Source organism: Vulpes vulpes, chromosome 10, assembly GCF_048418805.1.
Source record: "Vulpes vulpes isolate BD-2025 chromosome 10, VulVul3, whole genome shotgun sequence".
Classification (NCBI taxonomy): domain Eukaryota; kingdom Metazoa; phylum Chordata; class Mammalia; order Carnivora; family Canidae; genus Vulpes; species Vulpes vulpes.
In genome coordinates this window covers 5,549,865-5,565,637 of record NC_132789.1, presented here as the reverse complement: position 1 = coordinate 5,565,637, position 15,773 = coordinate 5,549,865, and the positions used below count along the sequence as shown (strand labels likewise).

Here is a 15,773-nt window from a genome sequence, read left to right as displayed (position 1 = left end):
GCTGAGTGGCCCCTCACGGCCATCCTTAGCCACAGTGTGGGCCCAAGCCACAGGAACCACAGACAGATGCCACAGCCTCCACAGCCACTGCCACCAGGGGGAGGAAAGGACAGGCATGCAGCTGGGGGTGCTAAGAGGGACTGCAAGAGAGCCAGAGAGAGAGAGACAGCACTCTGTGTCTCCCAGAGACGCTCACGGTCCAGGGAGCACAGGAGAACTGAGAGACAGTGTTTCCAGCCACTGGCCCCCCAGAAGCCAGGTGCACATGAGGCCAATAATAGCTTCCTAGGGAGCAGAGATGGAGACCCAGACAGGCCTGGTGCCATGATGTAGATGGGGGCTCAGGGGGGCACTCCCACCCACAGCAAGGTCCATCTGCTCCCTGATGCAGCAGAGCCTACAACAGACCAAGGAACCTACAGGCCGACAAGGTCAATGAGGGGCAGCTTCCACGGCCAAAACGTGGCAAATGGGACCACCAGGTCCCCCCTGCCCTTGGGCTCCCATGGCAGCCTGTGCTGGGTTAGCATCCTGACTATGACACTAAGAGCAGGTTCCTTACCTCCCTGTACCTCTACCTGCTCACCCATAAAGCAGGGATGATGATATCCACCCCTCACACCGATCCTGGTGCCGGGTGAGTGGCCAGCAGTGTCACTGTCCCATCACACTGCAAGACCAGTGCCTGGCAATTCTGACAGGGCTCCCCTGTCTTGCTGGCCTCCTAGCAACTCCCCAAAAAGGCAAATACTGGCTGAGACAACTAAGTCCTCCTCTAAAACTAAAGGGACCCAGGAAGGTGGGGCAAAGCCTGACTTGCTCCCCTCAAGGAATAAATACATGACCGATGGTTCAGCCCCCATCTACCTGAGGAGGAGCAGAGGGAAGGGAGCAGCTACTTCCTGGCAGCAGAGGCTCTGTCCCCGAGGCCACCCAATGTCTGTCTTCCTGTGGCTGCTCAGGGAGGTGAGGGGGCCGTCTCCGTGGTAGAAATAAAAGGCTAGGCTCTTTACTCAGAAGCCCACACAAATAGGAGAGTCGGGACAGGGAAATGGGCAAAGGGAAGGGGACACAGGGTGGGACTTGTGCGCTGGGGCCTAAGACTGCCAAGGCCCAGAGCTGCCAGGGGTGGGGTGCGTGCTGGTCAGACACAAGAATGAGGCAGCAGAGAGGTCATCTGGGCGCAGCCGTTCCGCAGTCCCCACACCCTTCTCACCCGCTGGTTGGGCATGCAGTGGGTCTCCGCAGCCTCTCTTCCTGCTCCCAGTCTCCTGTTCTCAGCCCGTGGGAGACCACCACCTCCTGCGCCCGTCTGTCCATGCAACCGGAGGCACCCACACGGACACACCCCTGCCCACTCCAGGCCAGGCTGTGGGAATCCCTACTCTCCTCATTGGGAGGTTTATCAGCAGGATCACAAGTTTTGTAAAACCAAGGAGAAATAAGGAAGCTTGGACTCCAGCAGGAATTGCATCTCAGATTCATGAGAGGGGCCGAGGGACCTGGGTCTGCCATTTATTTCACTGTCACGGGGCAGAGAAAAGACTTACAGCCCCAAAGTCAACACTTGCGTTGATCCACTTACTCCATATTTACGAACAGGGCCAGTGGGTGGTGGTGAGGACAATGAGTCTGACGGACACAGCAGCCCGTCCAGGATGTGCCCATGTATCTCCATCCCAGGCAGGGCCTGGGTCTCAGAGGCACACCAGTATCCCTGGCTGATGAGAGGGAGGGGTGAGCCTCCCAGCTATGTCCCATCTCTCGGGAGACAGGGACCTTCCGCCAGCTTCTTCCTTTTTTCGAGAGGCAGAGCACAGAAGCATCCTTTCTCCATCCTGAGGCTCTGGCTTGGGCAGAGGGCAAAACCTCACCAGAGAAGCAGTGCAGACACTATGGCTAATCCAAGGCAACGCAGACAAAGAGAGGTAACAGATGTTTCTCCTCTGCTATAAAACATTCTAGGGCTCCCCGGCGCCCTGGCCTTGCCTGGTCTGGCCTCTGCCCCAAGTCAAACAATTCCCTCTTTACTGCCCCCACCTAAGCCCTACTCTCAATACTGGGGGCTGAGGACAGATGGAGAGCAAATATGATCAAGTGTATACTTATCACAATGAGCACTGAGTAACGTAAGAACTGTAGAATCGCTATGTTGCACACCTGGAATTAACAAGTTTAAATTAAACTGGCCTTAAAATTAAGAACTTAATTTAAAAAAAAAAAAAAGAGCAAACAGATTATTTGGTCTCTACCGTCAATGTCTTGTTGTTTTTCATGCAACCAAAGATTGAAAACTCAGACAATTTCACATAAACTCCAATCTCTAGCTCATCATCAAAAATCAGCACTGGCAGCACGAGGCCACTTGGCCGAACGTCAGCTGGGGCAGACATGGGGCACAAGTTCTCTATGCCGGCTACAGGCCTCACCACTTCTGTGGTCTCTCACAGAAGCTGAGATCAAGTCTGAGCTGCCACATACCATCACATTTGTGCTTCTATTTTCCATAGAGTACAGAAACACTACTAGTCACTCATCAAATATGAGCAAAAACCAGGGTCCCATCATTTTTCTCCAATTGTTCATTTATTTAAGAGCCTGGAAGGTGTTAAGACCCCTGGTCCAAATACTCTGAGGGCACTGTGCTCTCTCATGCCCCCAGTGCCTTTGCACCTGCTCTTCCCTCTGACCAGGACACCCTCACCTCTGTTCTGGTCCAACAAGAGGCTGCTCCTTAAACTCATTTTTGAGGGTCTCTACTCTATGGAGACTCTCAGGCAGACCGCCAATATAACCAAAGGAGATCCCTATTCCCAGCATACAAACGTCCCATAAACAGAATTAACACCACAGAATGAAAGGCATGGCAGCCAGAACCAAAGATGCAGGACACGGACACCCACACGCATCCTGGGACTTGTCCGGGGTCCCCCCTCCCTAAATGACTTCAACACACATTAGTCCTCCTCTCCCTCCATGGCTCTCCCCATCTGAGTCAGAACCCCTTCTCCTCCAGATCCCTCAGCCCAGCCACCAGGAAGGGCCTCATGAGCCCAGCCACAGTGACCCCACAAAATCAGTAGGGTGAAGGCACAAGGGCTGGGAAGACTAGTAGGAGAACTGGCACATAGTAGGTGCTCAGCAAATCTCTGATGATGGTTTTAAAATAATGCTAAAGGCCTTTAGCTCCCCCTCTATTTTGCCACAGACCCCACCACTCCCTATTGCCTCTCATGCCTCAGCATATTTATGCTCCCTGCCTGGAATTTATTTGCATTTGTGCTTCTCAGCCTAGAAAATCCCTGACTGTGCTTTAATTTCTAAAACACCACAGCTAGCTCTTTGGAATTAAATAGCTCCAAGCCAGTAAGACTCGCTTTTACACACCTGTTAGATGGGCTAGCAGGCTGGCCAACCTGGCCACACAACACTCAAGGAAAAACCTATCCATCAACTAACTAAACACACTCCCGCTTCAATGACCCAGCCCGTGAGAACCGATACTCAGTCCTGATTATTTACCCATGAGTGCAGAGAGGGGTTACTTATTCCCCCATCAACAAATTTGCTCCCTTAATTACATGTGGCTTAGCCAACAAGGAGGTGGGTGCACAATTCCCCGAAGCACAGGAGAAAGATGCCAGTTAAGAACCCATGTGTGGGACCCGATCACAAAGTGGCTGTTTCACAGTGGGTACCAGGACCCCAGAGAGGATGGCTACGCGTGATACCTCAGGACCCTGCCCTGACCAGTGTGGGGAAGAGAAGACGCCAACATTAGGGAGAAAACCCCAGGACCTTCTCCTCCCAGCTTCTGCTACTCCTGGCCGCCATCACACTTCCCTGGGTACCCCAGGCCAAAGGGCCCAGGAAGGACACGCCTCCACCAGCTCCAAGCAGCTTCAAATGGCAGCACCCCAAAGCTGTCTGCATGCCCAGCCCAAGTCTGTCCTCCAACGGTGGAACCCCTCCTCTTCCCTGAGTCCTGTACTCCCAGCACCTGCCCTGAGCCATGCTCAATGGCCTGGAAGTGAAGTGAATCCATCCCCTCTCCCTGTCTCCCAAGCACTGATTACCCAGGCGCCTCCTTTCACCTTGTGCTACAGACCCCCACCATCTTTACCATTATTTGCCAAATGTTTAAAACCAACTCCTTGCTTTCTAACTCAGAGGTCAGCATTTTCTGGAAAGGATCAGTCAGTACATACCTTAGGTTTTATAGTTTATATCGTAACTAGTCCACTCTGCTGCTGTAATAGAAAAGCTGCCACGGCAATATGCAAATGAATGGACATGACTGTGTGTCAATAAAACTTTATTCACAGAAGAAGGGGTAGACGGGACTTGGCCTACAAGCCATAGCTTGCCAAGCCCTCTCTAACATAAGTCTCATCCTAAACAGTGATGTCTGAAAGGTTTCAAGTTGATGTACTGGCTATTTTTTGCTTTCAAATATGCATAAAAACACGCTAAAAAAAACTATAAACATTTTTCAAATGTTAAATTTGTGACCCAGTCATGCAGAGAACCCAGTCCTCACTCTGGGGATATGACCGGTTGACCACAGAGATCATGATTCACCAAGCCAGGAGTTCTAGAATTTTCCAGGCTGAGAATGGATGTGATCTTTCTCCTAATACTCTTCTATGCTGCCTGGGTAGGCCAAACACCCCCAGAGAGGGTTTCCTGGCCATCAGTGAGGAGGCCCAAACTGAGGGAGCCTGCTACAGAGCAACATGTGCAGATGGTCACCACCCATCTCGCAAATGGCCGCACAGGAGCATGCTGGGAACTGGTCCCACAGCTAACCACTCTGCCCTGCCTCTCACCTGGCTCTTGCCGCGGCGCCGGTAGCTCCTCCTCACCAGGCTCTTATAGTTCTCATTCTTCTTGGTCAGGTAATAATAGAGGACACACTCAGCCACAGTCTGTGGGACAGAAAGAAAATGATGCTGTGTACAGTGTGGGTGGTCAGAGCAGGTGGCCAGGAGCCGGAGATCTGGGTTCAAATCCTGCCTCCTCCACCCAGAACAGGGTGACCTTGGGCGGGTCACTGCGCCTTCTTACCTATGTAATAGGGATGCTCAGAGCACATACTTGCCAGAGCAGTCATGAAGACGGAGCACTCGGGACATGCTACAGAAGTGCCACCTGGTCCTACTGCTCTTGCTGCTATCCATAACTGAAACAGCCAAGGGGTCACCTGCCCTCTCCAGCCCCTCCAAGCTCCCAGCCGGGCAAACTCAAAGGTCTGCCCCAACTAGGGCCTGGGTCTCCTTTCTCTCAGTCCAGCTTCTTCTTCCCGAATGTCTGGGGCCCTGAGTAACCTCTTCCAAGCTTTGTGACCCAGCCAGACTATAATGTCCCCAAGCAACTCTTTGTCTCTCAGAATGTTTATAATTTTCTCTGCCTTGGTCTTTTCCACACCCATCTGGGTCTGAACCCTGGTGCCACTTGCTGAGTTTGTGACTGGCCCTCCCTGAATCCCACCACCTTCTTGCCCAAACAGGACCAATGACAGGGTGTCCTCAAAGCAATGAGACTCAACATGGTGGTGCCTGCCACCTGCGACCCTGAACCAGCTCCAGATGACAGCTCGCCTCTGAGGGCCATCCTGTCAAGGCTGCTGGCGGCAGAGGCAGGCAGGGCCTCAAACCCCACGGCCTTTGACACCTCCTAGAATGTACATGAACAGAGGCTACTTCCCAGGTAAACCTGGCCCCCACATGGGGCCCACACAGCAGTTGAGAAAATCATTATGTTATCAGACACCAGTATTTGCAAATTGGGCAATGTGGGCGTCCGACTTCCCCTTGAACAATTCAGGGGAGCGCCTTCCATGTTGGAGGACAACAGGCTGACTTTGACCCTACGCAGCAGCTGTCCCCGCAGGTGGGCAAGTTCCCACCCTGCTGCTGGCCTCACTCAGAACATGCCTCTCCCCAAGGGCATGAGGCACCATTGGCAATCCCTGCTTTAGATCCTTCTGGAAGCTCTATTTAAGTCCTATCCTGAGCTGCCTCTTAGCCAAAGTACACCAAAAAGTTTACTCTCCAGGGTAGAGACTCTGATTCTCCCATTCCCAAGCAATGCTGCTCAAGGACCAACTTCTGAAAGCCTTGCATCCATCCCTGGGGAGCCCTGACCTAGAGCCTCCTGGACTGTCTACACCCCCAGCATGAAGCCATCATGAACTCAGACGAAAGGCTATTTATAGGGCTTGCTTTCCCATGCCGGTTTTTCAGGCATGGAGAGATTCCGTTTCCCCACACTGCCCCATCTCCCTCCTTCTATGGTTATCAGCTCATTAAGGACAGATGTCGGGGACAACTGTTCAACTTTAAAATAACCGCCTGGCTCCTGCTCAGACGGCCCTCTCTCAACTAAAAAGCATGAGGCCTCCAGCAGGCGGGTATTAGCAAAGCTGGGGGTGGGCAGATGACCCTCCTCTCTGACAAACCTGATTCAAAGGAGTGTAGCCTAAAACACCCAGGACTGCAGCCCAGAAGGAAACCTTGGCTGGAGCCCTTCCTGCTCTGCCCAACAACACCAGGGTTCCCAGGGCCAAGGCCAACACACAGGGTCTCATCCAGATCCAACCCAGCTTCCCCCCACTCCCAGCACTGCCCCACCCAACAAAGAGTGAAGAGTGCAAAGGAGGTCTCTGCCATTCTGATAGGACATTTTGTCCACCTGCCAGGTAGGAGCCAGAGCGAGAGGGGGCACTGGCTTGCTCTGGGTTTGGGGGCAAGGCAAGGTTCAGGTGGCAGTTCTATACAAAGGTCTATCCAAATAGAATGAGGACTTACAGACCACAGGCCCTGCTGGCATCGGTATCAGAAAGCATACCGTGACCATCAGAGGGAGCAGCCCCCTGAAAGAATGCCACTCTTGCCTATAAAACCCTAACGGGGACGCCGGGCACAGCATGGCTTCCAGAACCCATGCCCAACGTGCAAGAACGCTGGTGCCACGTCTAAGGAGCTAGCTCCAGGGAAGCCGGGTGCATTCAGCTCTCCTGGGGTTTCCTCGCTGGTGCTCCACCCCCTTGGATGGCAGGGGCGGGGCCTACGGCTGCTTCTCCAAGGAAGGAGCAGGAGGACAGAGGGGGGGAAGCAGGGAAGGACAGACAGACAGAACAGGGGCAAGCTCCATGGGCAGGGAGGGAGAGTCCTCTGCCCCAGGGCCAACGGTCGCCCATCAGAGTGGACCCCAGAGAGGTGGCGGGGCGGGCGGGGCAGCTGGGCTGGCGGCTGCGCTTGGGGGTGGCCACTCACCTTCCTCTCCAGGAACGATGCGATCAGGCCGAAGTTCTTGGGGTGCTGCATGAACCTGCGGAAGGAGAAGGGCGGGCGTGAGGCCCAGGCACAGGGGGCTTCCCAGCTGGGCGGGCACCGAGCACCCGGGCGCCTGCCATCTCTGCGGGCCCGGCTGGGCGGGCGCCGCCCCACTCGGAGCAATTAAGCCCAGGGGGGTGTGGGAAGGGCGGGCGGGCCGAGGGTAAGAGAGGGCGTTCCTTGGAGTGAGTCACTGGTTTTAGCGCCTTTGAAAATATATTTGTTTGTCCTGCTGGAGGCAGCTTCCAGGAAAAATGAGGACATTGCATGCAGCTCTTTGGTGGGGTTCCCCCCCTTTTAAAATCTGCCTTTGTTTCTATCTCCGGCCGGGTCTGGGAAGCCGGGCCTCACCCGGCCCACGCGGGCCCCCACAGCCAGACCACAAGTCAGGCGGCAAGCTGCAGGCCTCCCTGGGCGAGGTGGGAGCACAGGCTCCGGGTGCCCGCGAGGAGGCGGCAAGAAAGGACTTATACCAGAGGGGGTGCGGGGAGCTGGCACCCCACCAAGTGGCTTCCTGCGAAGCCTGCGGAATTACTGGGAAAGGCTCGGCAAGGCTGAAATGTCAGGGCCACAGGAGCAGGCGGGCAGTGGGGGTGGAGATGTGGGTCACGGCCGCTGAGGCCCTAGGGATGCTGGGTGGAGTCCTTGGCCCAGGCCCAGCCTTGGCCTGCCGGTCGGTCCCCACGACGCGCCACCGCCCCACAGCCTCCCCCGGGGAGGGAAGGAGTTGCTGGTGAGGCGGGGGCCCCAGTCCCCTTGAGGGAGCCTGGGCCAGCGCCCGGTGCTCTCCCGCCCGGCCCTCCAGATGGCTGGGCAGAAGGCCAACAGGCCCCTCCCCTGCTCCCCAAGCAGACACCAGAGAATCCGGAATGGCCTCTTCTTTCTTCCAGGAGGAAGCTTAGAGTCGAGTGGCAGGCTTCCCCGCCTGGGATCCTGCCTCAGGCAGCTTGCAAAGCTGGAGCCAGCCGAACGCCCTTCTTTTCCAGACAGTCCCCTTCCTCTCCCTGCCCCAGTGACATTTCCTTCCCCTCTAGATCCGTTCCTCAAGGTTTCCCCAAGGAGAGATGGGGTCCCAGGAGACCAGATTTCAAACCTGGAAACCTTATCTAGCTCACCTCCTCCAGTGCCCTCCATCCTAGCCCTGGATCCTCTGCCAATGCTTCCTAAGAACTTCCTACCCACTGGGCACCTCTCAGCAGCTAAACAAGAGAGGCACTGTTGCTATACCCATCTTACAAACGTGGAAACTGAGGTTCCAAGAGGAGAAGTAGCTACTGGAGGGGACTAAGCCACTAAATGGTGGGGCTCTATGCAACTGGCACATGATTTCCAGAGGCCTGAGTGCCATCGATTCTTTGGAAAATGAGGCCTTGACCAGGAACACTCTCCCGGAAAGATGCATGGCACAAAGCTGAGGCTCAGCGGATAGGAGCCCAGCGAGCCCCTCCCTGGCTGCCCTGTTCTTCTGAAATAACAATGAACTCATTAGGTGAGAAGAGCAAACATGAACTCTTCAGAAAAGCTCGAACACAGAAAACACACCAGAAGCACCCTTATTTTTTTTTTAAAGAAAGCATAAATAAATAAAAATGTCAAACATATCATGGAGTATTTAGATCCCTAACACCACAGTAATTCTTAGCACCCGTGACTGTGGCCCTTCACTAAAATTATACCATCGCTTACCCTGGGGACTTGACTATGCACCAGAACGATCGCACTGGGGATCATGAGGACCAAGAAATGAGCCCCCAAGCAACTAGGTTTTCTGTCTCCAAGGAGTCAACCCCAAACGCCCCTGGGACCCACTCCCCAAAGTGCTATTCCCTGAAAACTGCTCAGTCTGTGGCAGGCACTTGAGGCCTTGTTATACTACCCCTCTTTTTCTTACAGATGTTTTAGAATTTCCAGACTCATAAGCTTTTCCGAAAAACACAACTCTCCTGCCCAGACCCTCATCAACTGCTCCTACACTTTTGTGTCCTGGCGTCTATGCAGCTAGAACACCACCACCCCCCATCCGTGTTGCCCATTACCCAGAATCATCCTCGTCCCTGAGGCCCAGCAGGCATTTGGGGCCCCGACCCTGGCCTGGCCCACAGCGGTGGCTGGAGAATAGGAGTTTCGTCCCCTGGCCATGAGGCCTTCTCGGGAAGCAGAGGTGGAGGTCCAGCTGCTAAGCAGGCAGGGTCTGTTTCCAATGTACCCTGCTGGCCAAACTCTGCGGCCTCTGCCCAAGCTCTGAGGCCTCTGCCCAAGCCTCGCTTCCCACCCTCCCACCTCTCCGGGGCCTGCGCCTGGCACCTGTGTGGGCCCCTGGATACAACTTCTGAGTTTGGTTGAGAAGACAGGGTTTTATCCATCCGGCAACTCCTCACTCATCTCCCCAAAACACTCCAGTCTTGTGGCTCTTTCCTTTTAGAAGCTCTAAGCCTCACCTCTTAGCACTCAACTCTTGCCTCTGCTTTCCAAATCTCCCCTGCCCCAAGGCTCCATCTCCCTCCCCAACAAGCCTCTCCCCTGCTGCTGAGCCCTTGCCCTGATGATGAGGGAGCCTAAAGCCTGCCTCAACGTTTATAGGCTGTGTGGCCTTCATTTAGTGTCTTAACCTCTCTGAGTCTCTGTTTCCTCACCTGTGCAATTGGAATGGCCTGGCAATGCTATTATGAGAGATAGAGGGACAAACTCACAAAACCCAAAACACATGTGCACTGTGTCTGGGATAGAGGACATGCTCAACAATCTCTCTCAGAGTAAAATGGAAACCAAAGAGCCATCAGCCAGCCACAAATCTCTGCCCTCTGGCCCAGCCTCCAAGATCCTCCAGCCTTGTTCTTGTGATATACATGGCCCCATTTCATATAAGGCTGCCCTCACACTTTGTACTAGGTTGAAGAGCATGCCCCAAATTTTACGTCCACCCAGAGCCTCTAAATGTGACCGTATTTGGAAACAAGTTCTCTGAGAATGTCATTAGTTACAATGCAGTGACACTGGATTATGGTGGGCCCTGTACCCAGTACAACTGGGGACAGACAGACACACAGGAAAGACCATGGGATGGAGGCAGGAGGGAATGATGTAGCCAAGGAATGATGCCGGCTGCCGGAAGCCCACAGGGGCCAGGGGAGAGGTGCCAGGCAGATTCTCCCTTGGAGCCTCCAGAAGGACCCAGCCCTGCCCACACCTCTGGAGCAGTGAGGGAAAATTCCTGTTGCTGTAAGCCACCTGGCTTGTGGTCATTCATCACGGCAGCCCCAGGAATCCCATCCACGCCTTGACAGGAAGGGCTTCCCAGGACAAGAGAGGGCCAAGAGGGCCGTAGGGCCCACACCCCAGCAACAGGGGACTCACTTCTCCCGGAATGTCTCCTTCTCCTGCTCGCTCCACATGTTCATGACCTGGCGGTCTTTATACACCTTCATGGGGTCATCCATGAGCCCGTTCATGTTGATGAACTTGATGCGCTGCTGGTCAGCATCGTACAACATCGGTGGGATCACAGCCAGCTGGCGCATCTGCTTCTCCAGGTTCTGGAGGGAGGAGGAGAAGGCGGAGGGCCGGGGTCAGAGGGCTCCAGAGGGCAGCCTGGGGAAGGGGCAGGGGCGGGCGCTGGGGCCCCAGGCGAGAGTACAGACCTGCCCAGCGAGAGTGGGAAAGTGCGGAGCCAGACAGAAAGGGAAGGATGACTGGAAAATACTAAGAGCCAAATGCCAGGGGGAGGGAGAATTTAAAGGCAGCCCCAGACAGGTTTATGGTGGATGGGGCTATAAATTAAATGCAAGGAGCAGCAGAGGCCTTATCTGCAGCGAGAGAGGGGCAATGCATCTTCCCTTTAGAAATGCAAGTGCCATAAAACATGACAGGAAAGATGTTCACCCAGCTGGGTGAAACTAGCTGGGGAGACAGGCCTGGCCATCCAGGCTCCGAGGGCACGCAGTGCAGAGAGAGGGGCCAGTGAGACCATGGACCCATTTCCTCCCTGCCACCCTCCCAGCCCTGGCACTTGCTCCTTCAAGCATGCCCACTTGGGATCTAGCCTGCCCGGCCCCATGCACGGTAGGAGTCGGTGTTCACTCATAATGCATCGGGATGGCTATTAAGAGGCTCTGAGCCACCGCTCAGCTGGGCTCATTTCCCCAAATCTCTGCAGCCAGCCCATTACCGGCGATTAATTACCCATCTGAGGAGGCAGACAAGGGCCCAGCATGGCCAAGGTCAGCTAGTTCAAAGGATCTGCGTCGCCTGCCCTCCCGCAGCCAACCTCTCCTTTGGCATTTGGGATTCCCAGCAGGAACACAGAGCCTTGAGCACCAGCTCCGGGAGGACCCCTGCCCCAGGAGGCCTGAGCCTCCCAGTACTTGGCACAGCCCTCTGGTACCAACACCTCTCCCATCATCCTTGGCCACCCCGCATGCGCACTAATGGCACAGCACAGGCATGTCACAGGCAGAGCTGTCTCCAGGCAGGAACCCCTGCTGTGCCCACTCAGGGGTCTGTCTTCTGAGGCGTGCGCTGTGACTGCATCTCTCCTCCTGCCCCGCCCCCTCCTTCCTACCCTCCCAGGGAATCTCCAGTCAGGTGAAGTCTCGGCTCTAAATCCCTTTTTCCCACCACCCCACCCCAATGCCACCCCTTCAACATCCTCAGGAGGCCAGTGGCTACATTCTCATGTGGCCAGGACCCAGGGAAGTAGGCCTCTGGCATGGGGGCTGGGGACAGAGGACATGGTCGGCTGAGATGCTACTCACCCTTGGCCATCAGGCAGGAAACACTGGGAGAGGGCCACCCACCCCCCTCTTGCTTCCAAGGAACTGAACTCGTGTCCACACCCCTGTGGGATGTGCATGCAGCCATTAGCATCGGCGCGACAGGAGCTAGAGCCAACCCGCATGTATGACTGTGGCCAAGGGCTGAGTTCTGCTTTCTCTGGACCGAATGGCATTCAGAAAAGGGACATACCATGTGAAGTTTTAAAAAGAAGATCTCTTTCATGGCCAGACAGTCTGAATCACCTGCATCAGAATCATGCGGGTAACTTGGTAAAAAATGCAGAGTCCTGGGCTCCACTCCAGATTGGCTACATCAGAACCTCTGGGGGCAGGGCCTGGAAAACTGAACAGGGCACCCCTTCCCTAGGACTCAACAGTCTGTCCAGTGTGAGAATCAGCAGCCTAGAGCAGTGCTGCGGCAGCACTGCCGCAGGCAGTATTCACTGCCTGCCCTGTCCAGTGTGGCAGCCATGAACTACACGTGGGTGCTGAGCACAGAACATGTGCCTGGTATGCCACGGAACCAAAGTTTTAGTTTTCTATCACTTTAGTTAACTTTGACTTAAATGACCTTGGGTTGCTAGGGGCTGCTGCACTACCGGATCAGAGTCCCTGGGGAAGAAGCACATGCTCCCTCCTTTCACAAGCCTCTCTCACGTCTACTGCGGGGTTGGGCACAAGCAGGTGGGGGGACTGGCACATTAGAATCTTGACCTGTAAGACTCAGGAGGGGCCAGGCTGGCACCAACACTTCCCTAGGCAAATGCCTCCTCTGCATACTGATCATCTCTGGGCCCCAAGACCTTGGCCAGGGTCACCAAGGCTGAGCTCTGGTTGTCCAGGCATGCCCAGGGGGTCCAAGAGAACAAAGAGAGTGTGCTCGTGCTGGCAGGGCCAGAGTCCTGCCAGAAGGCCGCCAGTGGGGTGTGCTGGGAACTATCGCATCTGCCCCCAGTCTGGGTGCTGAGAGGCTGACCTAGAAAGCACAGTTCTCAGGCACCCCTACCTCTGGCTTCTGGTTGGGCTCAGCCAATGGGAGGTACTGCAAGACAGGAGATACAAGAGGCGGGGGTAATAATCCCCCAGCTTCCTCCCCACTGTGGCATCATGCTGTGACCTGCCCTGGCCATGTCCTGCCAGATGGCTGTAGCATGGCAACACCCCTTTCTCCATTTGTCCTTTAGGCTTGGAGAAAGGTGATGGCCACCGCCCCCATGGCACAATACCCTGCACTGATTCTGCCCACACTTCAGGGACAAGCCCCTTGATTTCTACCATCAGGGTGAATTCTGCTTCCTGTCAGGAAGCTCCCAGGGATGGGGGATGGAAGGGAATGAAGTCAAGGCCAGAGTCAAGGCTGTGCTCTTACCTCCTGCTCGGAGAGGCCATCGATGATCTCAGACACCTCGTGCTCACTGCGGGCGGCCGACATGGAGAGCCCGCTGCCCCGCTGGCCCACCCTGCTGGAGACCAAAGGGACATACTCAAGACCGGCCCCTTGGCAGCAGGGACTCCAGCAGGCACCACAGCATAGACCAAGCCCAGAACTTCACCAGAGGCACAGTGTAGATGGGAAGGAGGGAGGTACAAAGGGACCAGGCCTCTCCTACCCACAGGGACCACCCCAGGCTGAGAAGTCTAGGGGAGGGCATGGAGCCCCAACCCTGACCCAGGAATGCCACAGGGACCCACTCCCATCTTCTCTCCTAAGATGCCCCCGAAAGCCCAGCCCCACTGCTCCAGGACTTGTGCCTCAGTCTCCTCCCCTGTAACAGGGGGATAGAGAGGCCCCTGGCTCCCAGGGCTGGGAGGGGGCATTCAGTGAGATGTGGCCTGTGAGTGTCCAGGAAAGGATGGAAGCGGCATCATCAAAGCTCACTGCCCTTCACCCCATCTGTGGAACAACAGAAGCACAGCTACGCATCACCAAGCACCCCTGCTGGGCAATGAGCACTCCTATGCAGGATCTCACACTATCCTCATGACCCCCACATAAGCCCAGAGACCAGCATCCTGATCCAGCTTCCAAGTGAGGGGCAGGCAGTCCTCTTGCCTCTGATCTACACCCAGGATCTCAAACTCCACTCCCTTCAGGGGCCATACAGGCCACATAAATGAACAAGGCTGGCAGGTGCCAGCCCATGGCACATGAGAAGGGGACCTTGCTCCACCAAAACATGTTTGAGTTTCAAATAAGCACTAAAGCCAAGCAGGTGCTGCATGGCACATCCAAGAGCCTCATACAGTCCCTGGGCCACCAGTTTGAGACCCTGCTGGGCTGTTTCACAGCAGCCAGGGCTCTTCTGCTGACCCAGGTCCTTGAGGCATCTGGGAGGAATGGAAGTGGTGGGCAAGGTGGGATGCGGGAAGAAGCAAGGAAGGAGGAGGGTCAGGCTCCAGCCCCTGGCTCACCTCTGCATGCGCTCCTGCAGCTCGCGCTGCTTGCGGATCTCAGGGAACTGCTTCTCGTAGTATTCGCGCACCTTGCTCTCCTTGGCGCGTCGCCGGGGGTTGTTCTCAATGCGCTCCACCTTCTTCTCCCAGGCTTCCATGAGTTGGTCATAGCGCTGGCAGAACTTTTGTTCCTGGGTGAGCACAGCATGGGGAGCACTGATCAGCGGTTCATCCTCCGTCTGGACGCCAGCCCCACTCCCGCCCTGTGCTCCCAGCCCGCTCTGCATGCACATGGGCACACACCATCACACAGGCAGACAGGGGCAAGCTGAGATGCAGACACACACGGCCACACACAGGAGACACACATGATCACACAGAGACCTGGGCAGACCTGGGCCCCAAGAAAACCCAGCTGCTGCTCCCAAGCAACTCCTGGGAAGAAGCCTCTACCATCCCTCCCTAAGGGCCTGGCTGCCTCCTACCCTGGGAGATGGTCCACCGGCCTGGCCTCCTAGAAATGCCTCATCTGATGCAGCTGCCACCAGCTACACATGACTAAGTTCAAATCACATTAAGTAACATTTAATATTCAGACCCTGGTCCCCCGAAACACATTTCCCGTGCTCCATAGCTGCATGTGGGAAGGACTCTCATCTGGAGTGGGCAGCACACACAGAGGCCATTTCCATCATGAAAGGAAATGATGTTAACACAGGCTCTGCGGTGTCTGTCAGGTTCGGGGTGCCCCCTAGAAAGCATCCTCTTTCTGAAAAGTTCCTCATTCTCTGGCCTCAGGCTCAGCCATGATCCCAGGCCTAGGGAGTCTATGTGAAGTCCTGAGCAGCTCCCAGGGAGGAGCCTCTACCACTTCTCCTGGACAACGTAGTCCCTCTCTATGTCTACTCACAGTGCCACCTACTTTATGTCCTCACTAAAAGACCCCCAGCCAGCCAGGAACATAGCTGCCTGCCTTCCACATCTCCAAGGTGACCGAGACCTTGAGCAGGTGGGGAGCAATAAGCTGCCCATAAGACCCCAATCTCCCCGTCTCAAACAGCTGTGCTAGACAGATGGCATGGTCTGGGAGTCTCGCTTGAACGCCCTCTCAATGCTTCAGCATAATCAGAAAACCCCTCTTTCGTCCTTGTGATCAGACACCTCACCCCATCCTGCATTTCAACCTATGTAAGGCAACCTGTGACCTTGGTCCTCAGCAAACACAGCAGGGCATCCATACCCAAGGGGATGTCAGGCCAGCTTTGGCAGG

The 15,773-nt window shown here is 55.4% G+C and overlaps 1 protein-coding gene across 50 annotated transcripts in view; it reads right to left on the bottom strand.

The window, feature by feature from the left end:
• Positions 1-15,773, bottom strand: part of NCOR2 (nuclear receptor corepressor 2) — a 209,735-nt gene that overhangs the window by 79,811 nt on the left and 114,151 nt on the right. For 45 of the 50 annotated variants that reach the window (XM_072722674.1, XM_072722696.1, XM_072722679.1 and 42 more), the window contains 5 exons: positions 14,522-14,694; positions 13,479-13,572; positions 10,692-10,870; positions 7,278-7,332; positions 4,830-4,928 (listed from right to left, as the gene is read on the bottom strand). In XM_072722674.1, coding sequence (XP_072578775.1) covers positions 4,830-4,928; positions 7,278-7,332; positions 10,692-10,870; positions 13,479-13,572; positions 14,522-14,694 — 600 coding nt within the window. The remainder of the gene's footprint in view (positions 1-4,829; positions 4,929-7,277; positions 7,333-10,691; positions 10,871-13,478; positions 13,573-14,521; positions 14,695-15,773) is intronic. The other 5 variants (XM_072722677.1, XM_072722708.1, XM_072722719.1 and 2 more) reach the window with 1 other exon arrangement.